The sequence below is a fragment of the Lissotriton vulgaris genome, chromosome 2_1 (genome assembly GCF_964263255.1).
Source record: "Lissotriton vulgaris chromosome 2_1, aLisVul1.2, whole genome shotgun sequence".
Taxonomy (NCBI): domain Eukaryota; kingdom Metazoa; phylum Chordata; class Amphibia; order Caudata; family Salamandridae; genus Lissotriton; species Lissotriton vulgaris.
Genome location: NC_141687.1, coordinates 314334174 through 314346740, shown reverse-complemented (window position 1 = coordinate 314346740; position 12567 = coordinate 314334174). Strand labels below are relative to the sequence as shown.

General features: G+C 41.5%; 1 protein-coding gene across 3 annotated transcripts in view; it reads left to right on the top strand.

The window, feature by feature from the left end:
• AKAP10 (A-kinase anchoring protein 10) overlaps positions 1–12567 on the top strand; it is a 504896-nt gene that overhangs the window by 391098 nt on the left and 101231 nt on the right. For all 3 annotated transcript variants that reach the window (XM_086955011.1, XM_086955012.1, XM_086955009.1), the window contains exons 10-12: positions 8070–8237; positions 9079–9188; positions 12342–12424. In XM_086955011.1, coding sequence (XP_086811137.1) covers positions 8070–8237; positions 9079–9188; positions 12342–12424 — 361 coding nt within the window. The remainder of the gene's footprint in view (positions 1–8069; positions 8238–9078; positions 9189–12341; positions 12425–12567) is intronic.

Sequence of the window (12567 nt, the reverse complement as noted above, 5' to 3'; positions counted from 1 at the left end):
ATTGTTTTGTGCTCTGTGTCCGAGGGCAAAGAAAGACTCAAGAAACTGATGGCTTAAAGGGATGCCACTTCCAGAGTGGAACAAGGTTAACAGGAAGCCAGGCGATGCCACCTAGTGAACACAGGAGCACTGTTATGAAAACGTCTCGGTCCAGCCTGCTAATTATTCTAAAGGTGAGGAATCTGCAATAACATTGAATACCGACCACAAAAAGTGTTACCAAAGGTAAGTAACTTGTTCATCTCACACGGTGGAGCAACACAAACTTGTTATTATGCATGTCATTTGTCGACCAGCAACTTCATGTGACCATTACCACAGACTCCTCCGTTTCAGGTGCGTGAACAGGGCGCATCTGGACAACCTTACAGTTCAAGGAATCTAAATGCATTAATAACCAAAACTACACATCAATTTCTAAGGATTCAGAGTTTTTTACTCTTTAATTGGCAGCAAGACCATAATTGTGTGATATTGCAATTCTGCAAGTGGGAAATGAACCCCCAAGTAGTTCAGCAGTACTTTGAGATAGGGAATACCCATAAGGGATGCCCACAGTCCATCTATTTGACACTGTTGATTACGCATAATACCCATATTTTGTACAAAGTAACCATGGGCAATGCTGTATGGATGAACTTGTCAGGGATAATTGCCTAAGCTTTTCCTTTACTGCCTCTGAAGTCATTTGTAGTGAGGAAGACAAGACGCCTGTGACACCCATTTTAATTGATTCAACTTGGCCTAGACAACCATCACACTCACTGGTGCTGGAAATGTCAGACCTGCCATGAACCATGTAATTTGGCACCCGAGATCTTAAAATGTTTGAGGCTTCCTCAAGAATGTATGCTCATTTTGCGAGAAGCTCATAAACCTACCACACAATGTTTGTTATGCCGTAAAAATGGAAATGGTTTGTCCATTAATCTTACAGTAAACAAAGTCAACCTCATCAGGTTCAAGACATCTGCTGCTGTCTGTATCACTTATAGCAATCAGGACATGCATACATGGATATTAGGGTTCATTTAGCAGTGGTAGATTCTTATTTGCAAAACAGACCACATATTTAAGGTTTCAGTAATTACATAAAGGTTGCGAAGTTCCTCAGAAGAGTTATCCCTCCTGCCAACCCTTGCATGGGACCATAAAGTAGCTTTCACATGACTAATGGGTATCTCCTTGACAGTTGGGTCTCCTGAGGCACAGCCGGGAGCAGGGAACAGACTGCTATTTTAAAATACCTAATTTGTGTCACCAATTGATTTTAAAGCGCCGTATTGTACTAGCTCGCACGTTCAGCTGACTCTACGCTGACGCAGGCAGGGATTTCCAGGTGCACCGACGTGATTGGTCGGTCCCCAGAGTCACGTCCACCACCTTAGCCACGCCCCCCGTCGAGTTAAAACGCACGCTGACTACGAGCGCAGCGTCTTGACAGATGGGTCTCCTGAGGCACAGCCGGGAGCAGGGAACAGACTGCTATTTTAAAATACCTAATTTGTGTCACCAATTGATTTTAAAGCGCCGTATTGCACTAGCTCGCACGTTCAGCTGACTCTACGCTGACGCAGGCAGGGATTTCCAGGTGCACCGACGTGATTGGTCGGTCCCCAGAGTCACGCCCACCACCTTAGCCACCCCCCCTCTGTTCCCATTCTCCACCCCTATAAAGTATGTGTCCCTACCGGAAGCGCAGCGGATGAGCGCAGCGGGCGTGACGATTGCGCGCCAAAGGCGCGCTTAAGGCAAGCTAGTCTGCACTCGTCCGCGCCGAGACCGGGACTAGGGCATCCCCCCCTGTTCGTCCAACACCGGACATTGAGGTACTTAGATACAATAGGGAAACACTTATGATTTTGAACCCACTGGCAGATATAGCCGAGTGCCCACGCTTAGCCCCCAATGCAATACATGAGGACAAAAATTTGTGCCCCAACTGCCGAGGACGGCTACCAAACATTAATCCCCTCCTCCCCAAATCTCTATTAAAACCCAACCCTACCTCTGACAAGACTCACTTCCCACCAACTCATGCGGGTCCTAAGCTTGGCACTAAGGGAAAATTAATTAGTGGACTACTAAATGTCAGATCCCTCCCGAAACATGCCACTGAAATACAGCTTTTGATTGAGTCCAATAACTTAGACATTCTCTTCCTAACCGAGACATGGATGGCTGCGGGAATAGAATTAGAGCTAGGCCCAGCATGTCCAGCAGGATATAAGATAATTCATAAACCCAGGAATACAGGACGAGGAGGAGGCCTGGGAATCATTTTTAAGGAGGAGCTAAACATTACAACGTTGGACGTTGACTCTATCTCCTGTGTCGAAATCCTCGGGATTTCGATTAAACATGATTCTGAACACTGCCTTACAAGCCTAATCTGCTATAGGGCTCCGGGGCACTTCAATGCTTCACAACAGCAGGAATTGATTACTGTTCTAAATAATTTTTCAATCTCTCACAGCAGGCTGATGATACTGGGAGATTTTAACATATGGGACAATGACCAACTACGTACAGCCTTGTATAACATCACTCAATCCTGTTACAATCTTGGGCTGAAACAATGGATAACTAGCCCTACACATATACAAGGAAATACACTGGAGCTAATATTCGCGGCAGAAGATCTAATGACCATGGATACAATTCTTCCAGTAGGTTGGTCAGACCATCACCTCCTTATATTTAATATCCACACCTTGACGCATACAGGACCCACAAGTGTGCAGACCAGAACCTTCATTGGTCGTGACTGGAGGAGACTGTTGAAAAGGAAACAGGAAGGAAAGTCTGACCTCTGTCAGGTTGAGACCTCGTTTAATTCGGAGAGCGATGTCACTACAAACTATCTATCATTATGTAACGAGATAACTCAGAAACTTGATAATATTATACCGCTAAAAACAATCCGGAAAAGAGGAAAACCCTCTGCGCCCTGGTATGCGGACAAACTGAAAGAACTGAAAAACACCTGCAAAAAGGCGGAGAAGCTCTGGAGGAAAAATTATTCAGAACAACAGAAAATACAATGGAGGCTTACAATCGTACAATACAAGAAGGAAATTATTATAGCTAAAACAAGCCACTTCGCAGATCTAATTCTCAAAAGCTCTAATAAATCCCGCAACACCTTCAGGATTCTCAGAGAGCTTTCTCATCCAGCTTGCGCTGACAGCTAAATCAAGCCCTCACAAGAATTATGTGACGGCTTAGCATTATTCTTTCAGGAACAAATTAGTAAAATCGTTGAGGGAATGAAAGGTAACTCCAGCCCCACAATGCAGGATAACAGCAATCAAGTGAATAGAGATAAGAAGGTGGAATATATTAAAAACCCTTCTCCAAACGCCATCTTGGAAAACTTTGAGGTCCCTTCAGAACAAGAATTTCTAAAAATAGCCCTTAACACGTCATCAGGATCCCCTTTAGACTCTCTACCCCATAGAATAGTGAAGGAATTCGAGGATGATATTTTCCCAGTTCTGCATCAGCTATGCAACCAATCTCTCTACACAGGCTCTGTACCAAAAAACTGGAAATTGGCGGTTGTTACCCCATTATTAAAGAAACCGAATCTGGACCCAAACTGCCAAAAGAACTACCGACCTATATCCCTCCTACCTTACCCGATAAAGATCGTAGAGCGATGGGTCAGTAGATCCCCAGCCCTCTTCCTAGAAACCAACAACATCCTAGAAGAGGAGCAATTTGGTTTCAGACCAGCTCATGGAACTGAGTCAGCCTTGCTGACAGTCATGGATGACCTACGAATGAGGGCGGACAGGGGAGAATCAGCAATTTTGATTTTGCTGGACCTGTCCGCCGCATTCGATCCGGTGAACCACGACATCCTGATAGAAAGACTAAAGAACATTGGAGTCGGAGGAGTCGCGCTTGACTGGCTCCGCTCCTACCTGACGGATAGATGGCAGGCATTAGCTATCCCTCCATATCAATCAGAGTTCGTCAAAGTTCCGCATGGGGTTCCACAGGGGTCTGCAATCAGCCCCATACTTTTCAATATTTATATGCAACCCCTGATGAGGATCATCAAAAGCCATGGCATCAGCGTGACAAATTACGCAGATGACACTCAGCTAATGATCTCTCTTGATGGAGCCCATGCAAACTTATTGGAGACTTTCCATACTTGCATGTTAGAAATGTCACTCTGGTTAAACCAGAATTCATTACAGTTTAACAGTGACAAAACTGAAATACTGCACTGCCTGGTTGGAAGAATCCCCAAAAGCCTACCTACAGACTTTTGGCCTCAGCTGTTAGGAGACTCGCCTACTCCAGTGAAATCAGTAAGGAATCTCGGAGTCACTATTAACAACAGCCTGAGCCTAGAGACCAACGTCAACAAACAGGTTAGCAGCTGCCTTGCCTTACTGCGAGGACTGCGAACGCTGCTACCTCTCCTGCCCCCTCAGACCAGAGCTAACATAGTTAGGAGCACCATCCTCAGCCGCCTGGATTACTGTAACGCCCTTCTGCTGGAATCCCCTGCCTATCTTATTTCCAGATTTCAAAGTATCCAGGCGGCTGCAGACAAACTGGCACTCTCTCGAGAACGTAGATCCTCGACCACTCTTGCCTTGGCCGACCTCCACTGGCTGCCTATACACCAGAGGATCTGCTTCAAATCCTTATGTATTGTCTTCAGGGCAGTTCATGGATTAGGACCCCGACCACTCCAAAATAAATTCAACTGGTATGAGCCTACCCGGTCTCTTCGGTCCTCATCTTTAAACCTCATCAGCATTCCTAGGATCAAGAAAGCTACATGTGGGGGAAGAGCTTTCAGCATTGCTGCAGCTCACTTATGGAACAACCTCCCCACTGACATCAGAAAAACAAACGAACTGATGGTTTTTCGGAAAAAGGTTAAAACATGGCTCTTCCCAAAAATCTAACTTATTGGCTCCTTGACCACTGTCCTTTTCTGTTCTACAGGGTTCTCAGCTATATGTACTCAGCGCCAGGATGCCCGTAGGGTTGCAGAGCGCTCTACAAATGCCATAAATAAATAAAATACATTTTGAGCCCTAGCATTCTTGCCAGGTGGAGTATCTCTGGTTGAGAGTGAACTTTCTAGTGGCAGTTACTTAAATTACTTTATTTACTAACAGGTGACATTGTGGTATTTTTTTTCTTTGTTTTTAACCTGATAAAACATTCTAAAACATGTTTTAGGATTCTGATAAAGTAATGCAGTAATGAAGTGCATTGTAATGTTCCCTTAGAACCAACCAAATAGGTGCTTGATGGTTGTCAGCAGTGTGAGCTTCCCTACTGCACAGAATAGATAAAGCATGGACAAAAGCAATGCAGATCTCCATTGCCTACTCAGAGCAGTAAAATTAAAGGCGACAGAAGTGCAATCTTCCCTCACCACAAAGGAGTTGCATCCTGTGAAGCAAGCCTTAACTTGTAGCCTCACTAGCAATCGCAAATGCACCATCAGTAAACAGTCCCTGTTGAGCTCCCTGTCTAAAATTGTGATACAGCATTTCCATTAAGGGTATCAATGTGACACAATGTGCACCCTCTGTATGGTTCACATTAAATGCATTATGCTGAAAACAAATCTTTGGCAACAAACGGATGTGTGAATGATCCCCTTCTTGTTGAGTAATATATTTCTTGAAATGTTTTCTCTTGTAGTTTTATCAAAGTAGTGTGATAGCTCCACTTCTGTGACATATAAAGGGACAACTACAAAAACACGAACGTTGAGAAGCATTATGATTTCTTAAGTGGCATGGGACCATTTTTATTAGCGCAAAACTTCACTCCTTCAGCCAAGTTGTGGAGTCTCTTAACACACTCAATTTGAATGTTATGTAAAATAGGAACTAAGCAAGTGAGGGCACCAAAGTCTCACAGGAAAACACAAATATTTCCCAACCAATGCATGTTCAGCCTACAAACATTCTCATAGATTTACGACCTGGCTATCACTCATTAGCTGTGTAGCACTGTGAACTGAGGTCACTTCATGAGAATGCTGAATCCATACTTCTCCCTGATATAACCAGAAATATTCATTTCCTGAGTAGTAGGGTCCAATTTAGATTTTAAGTTTTACACCCAGATGGCCAATAAGTTTGAGTGTTTTAGATTGCATGTATGATTATTTGCCTATGCCTATTTTCCATATCTAATTTGAAAACCAACAGATAAAATAATACCTTCCTTAACTGAAAGGTGGTATGAAGTAAGGTAGTAGTACTATTGCACTAGTTGTGCTATGCTGACAGCCTTGAGTTATATTGATGTATTGTCTGCATCTTAGCCAGCAAGAACTTAACATGAAAATAACATAACCAGGACAAATGATACTTTTAACTCATGCTTTTTATTCAGTTTACCTCATTCAAAGTAGTTAATTCACCAGAAGTATTCATCTGAGAATAGATTACCACTCTATCAATCAATCAGCATTTGTAAAGAGCACTATATCACCCCTTCGGGGTATCTGGGTGCTGTCTGTCGAAGAGCCAGGCGTGAGCCTCTTTATGAAATCTGCCAGTGTGGGGGCCGTACGGAGCTGGAGGCGGAGGTTGTTCCTCGTCTTGGCTGTGATGTAGGAGAACGAGCAGCCACTGCTGCGGGTGCAGCAGATGCAGAGCGTGCGAGGGCGAGTGAAAAGGAGTGTTGGTGTCTAGCGGGTTGGTGGAAGTTCAGTTGATGGTTGAGGTAGGCAAGTCCTAGGCCATGGAGTGCTTTATAGGCATGCGGGAGATCTTGAACTGACCTCTTTCCTAGATAGGGAGACAGTGGAGGCCTCTGAGGTGGGGGACGATATGGGTTCATTTGGGGAGGTCCTGAATGAGTCTTGCAGCAGCGTTCTGTATGGTCTTGAGTCTTCTGAGGAGCTGGATGGGGATGCCTGCGTAGAGGGTGTTGCCGTAGTCGAGGCGGCTGGTGTTGGTTGGGATCCATCCAAGATTCTGCGGAGGATGCGAAGTGTGTTGAAAGCAGGAGGATGTGGCTGCTTTAACTTGACGTTTCATGGTCAGTTGGCTGCCGACAATGATGCTAAGGTTGCTTGCAGGGTCGGTCGATCGGTATAGGTGTGGGTCTGAGTTCTGCAGGCCACCGACTTTGGTCCCATGCAGATGTGTTCTTCCCGAAGATCTGTACTTCAGTTATGTCGGAGTTGAGTTGGAGGCAGTTGTTTTTCATCCATTTGGCTTTGGTGGTCATGGCATTGCAGAAGTTGGTTTTGGCATTGGTGGGGTCCTTGGTGAACGAGAGGATCAGTTGAATGTCATCTTCTTCAGGAGCTAATTTTGAGTCCTTGGGATCTGACGATGTCTGCGATGAGCCGTGTAGATGTTGAACATTGTGGAGCTGAGGGATGATCCTTGTGGTACGCTGCATATGATGTCTTTGGGTGTGGAGGTGAAGAGAGGCAGTCGGGTGCTCTGTGTGCGTCTTGTAAGGAAAAAGATGATCAACTTGAAGTCGTCTTGCCCATATGCCTATGTTGTAGAGTCTGTTGATGAGGATATTGTGGGAGATAGTGTCGAACGACACAGAGAGGGCGAGGAGGATCAGGGCCACCATATCTCCACGGTCAAGGGGTGCCCTGATTTCATCTGTGGCTGCAATCAGCGTGGTCTCAGTGCTGGGGTTGGCATGGAATCCTGAATCCTCCTCTACATATCAGTTGTCTTCTTTAAAACCTGTTTGCATTTGATGACTCATCTAGCTTATTCTGATCGATATTACAAAATTGCCTAAATTTAAAATATTTTCCTTGATTCTTGTACGACCAGATTTTCTATCTTACAGTGGAAGTCCACCTCAAACTGATACTATGCGAAACTCTGAGGGGTACACAGAAAGGTCTTCCTATGATAACAGCTTACGTTGGTCTAAGCATTCTCTTGAAATACTATATAGGTCACCACCAAGCTGCTGCGAACTGTACATTCTGGTACATTTAAAAAAATGTGTTGGAAATATAAGCCTTTAGATGTAAATCTGCTGTCTTTGTCAAGTTAAGCGATTGCACCAAAAACCTCTCTTACAACTTTTAGGTCTTTTTACCCGGCTTCCTGTCCAGCAACCTTTATTACAAATATTTGAATGATCTCATTCACTCAGTACGTGGAGATGAGTATGCCTGGGGTAGTAGTCTTCCAGGTCAAGGACCCAACTACCCACTGGATCATGAGTCAGCAGGCGCTGACACTACTGGCACTCAGGTAAGAAGATCTCTGGTTATTATGTTATGCGGTTTGTTGCAGGTTCAAATTCAGTTTACATCAGCACCAGAAACTGTCCAAGTCTGTTTCTCTTCTGCAGGTGGGTAAATATATAACTGACTGTCTACCAGTTAGGATGATAAAGAAAGTGTAAATGTGTTTAAGGGAGAGGGAAGAATGTTAGCAAAGGGTTGAGATTTAATGAGAAACTGAGAATATCAGGGCATTTGAATCGAAATCAAATTGGGGTGTGCTATCCAGTAGCTGCTGATCTACTGTTTTTTTTGTCTTACAAGGTGACAGCAATGTTAATCACCCTAAAAATGCATTCATATTTTCAGGCGTTTTTTTATTGTAACAACACTTCCTGGTTGAAAGAAACTCTAAAACTTACTTCTTGGACCCAACTACCAAACTCTATTTAAGGGACAGTGAAAAAAGGCCTCCTTGAACAATTTTAAAAGCATATGTTTGAAAAAAACTTTACTTGGTTTAAGAATACATTAATTTTTATTATGGAAACCGAAAAGTTAATTCCGTACTCCCTGCCCAGCATGAATTCTCAGGCTTCCTTTTTAAATGTATTTTATGTAGTGATATAGTTGAGTACATGTGGTACTAGGCTTGCTACGAGCATTGTGTCAAAACATCACAAACCCAACATTCATTACTTTGAGTATGCAACAATTTGCAAACACTACTTTCTATCTTATTTATCAATCATAGTTACAGGTCACAAGATGATTATGTAACTAATGCATGGAAAGTTAAAATGACTATAATAATAGTGATTTTTCTTATCAGTTTTATTTGACACTTATATGTGGAATCTTTGTTTTAGTCTACTGTCAAAAAGGCGAATATTAAAATCCTGAAAAATTTTGACGAAGCAATAATTGTAGATGCTGCAAGCCTGGACCCAGAATCTTTGTACCAACGAACGTATGCTGGGTAAGGACTCTTAAGCTGTGAGCTTGTTTTTAATCTCTGCCCTACATGACAATGTTCTCTTAGGAAAGATGCATGTTCTGAAATCTAAACTCTACATTTCCTGTTAAAAAGTTTAAGGAACCATTCAATAACAACAGTTTACTTGTAAAGAGGTATGAAAGAATGGATTAAAGTTAGTTTTGTTACTGTTTGTGTTGAATTTATATAGAGTATGGTTACTAGCATCATAAATAACCCCATCCTCCCTGTTATTTTATTTCTTTAGAATTACAAATGACTTTACTTTTGGAGGAGTAAAACTCCCTCCCCCTAAGAACTCCCTTTTCTCTTTCTTACGTTTTGTCAACTGCTTTTTTTTCTATATAGTACTACTGTTCTAAATACATAAACCAATGTCTATCTATCTGTTAATTAAATAACTATGCTCGTAATTCCTTAAACACACATGTACAACTTGTGTACAAAATAATTTTTCTAGTTTTACAATTACTTATCCTATTAGATTTTTTATATCACTTCATAGATCATCAAAAAACATTAAAGTAGGTTATCATTTCATTATTAGAAGTTTATTGTTAATTATATTTTGATTAGCATTTTAACAGTTAATATTTTTAAAAATACCATATTTTAAGTATATCTAACCTTTCATTTTGCAACATGTATATTTGTTGATATATTTATATTAAGTGCAAACATTTTTAAGACTACTTAGCTGTGATGTAAATACTCCCCATGTAAATCTAGATAACGTACCATTGATGCAGACTTCCAGGGTATGGTATGGCATGTGATGTAATGACCCCCAGAATAAAACCTGTGAAGCAAAGGCAGCATACCCAAGTAAGATTACATTAATTGGGGCTATTCAGGCCTTCCCTCCCTTACATAATAAATCAATCATGAGTCAGACCTTAGACAACTTCCTTCAAGAATTCAGTATCCGCTATGGCGTCATGGAGGTGTTTCTCCATGAATGGCTTCTCATGCATTCTCTGAGCTTTGCGATCAATGGCTAGGTAGTGAATCTAAGCCTGTTCCATCGCACACATTTGTCTCTAACTGTTGGATGGTGGGTGTATACCCCCAAATCTTCTGATGAGGTGCCCCATCCTATTTCACGGTGGTCAACAACTAGAGGGTGGGCAGTCTAAAAAGGTGGCTAAACTCCTTATGGTGGGAGATTGAGCAAGAGCTTCTCAACTTCTTTGCTGCCTGGAGATATCCATTTTAAGCACATGGTAACAATAGTCGGAAAACAATTTGCCTTCTGAATCAGTAGAGGATTTTGGTCCATTGGTATGACCTGATGTTTGATTGGACAAGAACATCTCTGTGTTCCTTTTCTCTGACTCTTCCTAATTCAGAGTGCCATACAGAGGGTAAAGAATATCAGTCAGTTCATTTGCTTGTTCAATGATATAATTTCATTGTCCAAGCATCTAGCTTAATAGGGCATGAAGGTAGTCATCTGTAAAACGTACCTGTTCACAATTACAGCTTAGTAGAGGAGATTCCTTCTTCACTGCCTATTAGGTGTAACTGAAGTATCAGTTACTTGCCTGCACATCACATCTGAACCTGATTCTTTCAAATTGATGTGCATACATTTTTATCTTAGGACTTACTTCCAGATTGCAAAAAGTTCATCTACTAAAAACGCACTAGCAAGTTGCAGACCCTGTACCCTTCAGAGCGTTACGCTGTGTCACTTTGGGCTAAAGAGTTTTGGAGGTTTTGTCCTGTTTTTGTTTTCCAAGGTGTTCCCAGGGTTCCACTTGATTATGTTATGTAGAATGTGCAGCGCCAGATCAGTCGAACAGGCATGCGACCATGGATAAAATATTTGGGAGAAGATCTCCTCATTTTCATTATCTAATCTGTTTACTAGAGTCCAGGTCTTTGTAAGTTTTGGAGGTAATGATGCCAATTGAATTCATCCTGTGCAAGATGCATGTATTACACCAAAAATACAAAACACTATAGAAACGTTGAAGAAACGCTGAAAGTTGTCAGTGCTGGAGACTAATGGTAATAAAGATACCATAAAGAGTAACTCTACTGTATTGCTTCACTCCCAAGACGTTTAATTAGAAATCTTTTTTTGAGTTCATACATACTACTATATAGGAATTGATTACTTGAGCATTCCTATTCGCAATAATTGCAGAAGAAACTATACTCCTGTTCATTCCAATAGAAGTCTTACATTTGAATTGTTCTAGCTCCAACCAAGTTTAGCCAACAAATATTAATCTTTAGTCACCAAGGCTTATGTGCTTTTTAAGGCAATAAATTAATATCAAAAGTATAGATCACGCTAATTGTTTAGTACTTCGTTTCTTAAGTGTTAAATGTAATCCTGAAGGAACTAACAAAAAGATGACGACAGTCCCACATACTAAAGGGTTAGTTTAATGTCAACGTAAACTTAACTTTCTTAACACTGCATGGCATTTTGGAAAATATAGCTCCTTAGAATGTTAGTGGCATTGTCAAAATGCTATCATTTTATTGACGGATATCTGCAATCTTTCATTCTTTTATCTGAGGAAATAAAATCTGGGATTGCAGTTAAGCAACTTTTCCTTTTGTCAGAATCCTTCCTGCTGCTGGAACATCCCAAAAAATTGATGGCTGGGACTGCCAGGGAGTTTAAGCTACTTCTATGGCACATATTTAGTATAAAATTTTCCCTGGTCTCCCGTCTATGACAGGGACATACTTGAGAGTTCTGCAGAGCAATTTGAAATCGTCTAAGAAAAAATATCTTTACAGATGCTAATTAGAATCAGGATAAATGTGAGACTCTAAACAGAGTGTGCGAAGTAATTCTTATTGTTCTCTTGTACATGAATTTTCTATGAGCCCTAAAAGTAATCTCGATGACTGCTTGAAACACATGGCATTTTTGTTAAAATACTATTGGGGCGGAGTCAGGTTTTCATCCTTTCAATATTGATAAAATGAGTAACATCGAATTGGTTAAAGTGGCTCTTATTATTGTGCTTAGCAGCAGGAGCTTGAATGGACTAGTTAGAAATAATTATTAATAATATAGATGTGTTGCAGTGATTATTTCTTTCAATCTTGCACTTCCTTCAAACTGTCCTGAAGCAGATAGTGTAACTTTTCCTTTTCATGTTACTGCAGGAAAATGAGTTTTGGAAAAGTGAGTGACCTGGGGCAGTTCATCAGAGAGTCCGAACCAGAGCCCGACATAAAGAAATCCAAAGGTGTGTCTATTTTCCTTTGCACCAACATCTTTGACTCATATTAAACTGATTCCATCTGAGAATCTGTAAGTAAGTGTGAGGGCTGCTTATGTTTTCGGAAAAGCTATTTTGCATCCATGCAGAGGTTTGTATCTTAATGTTAC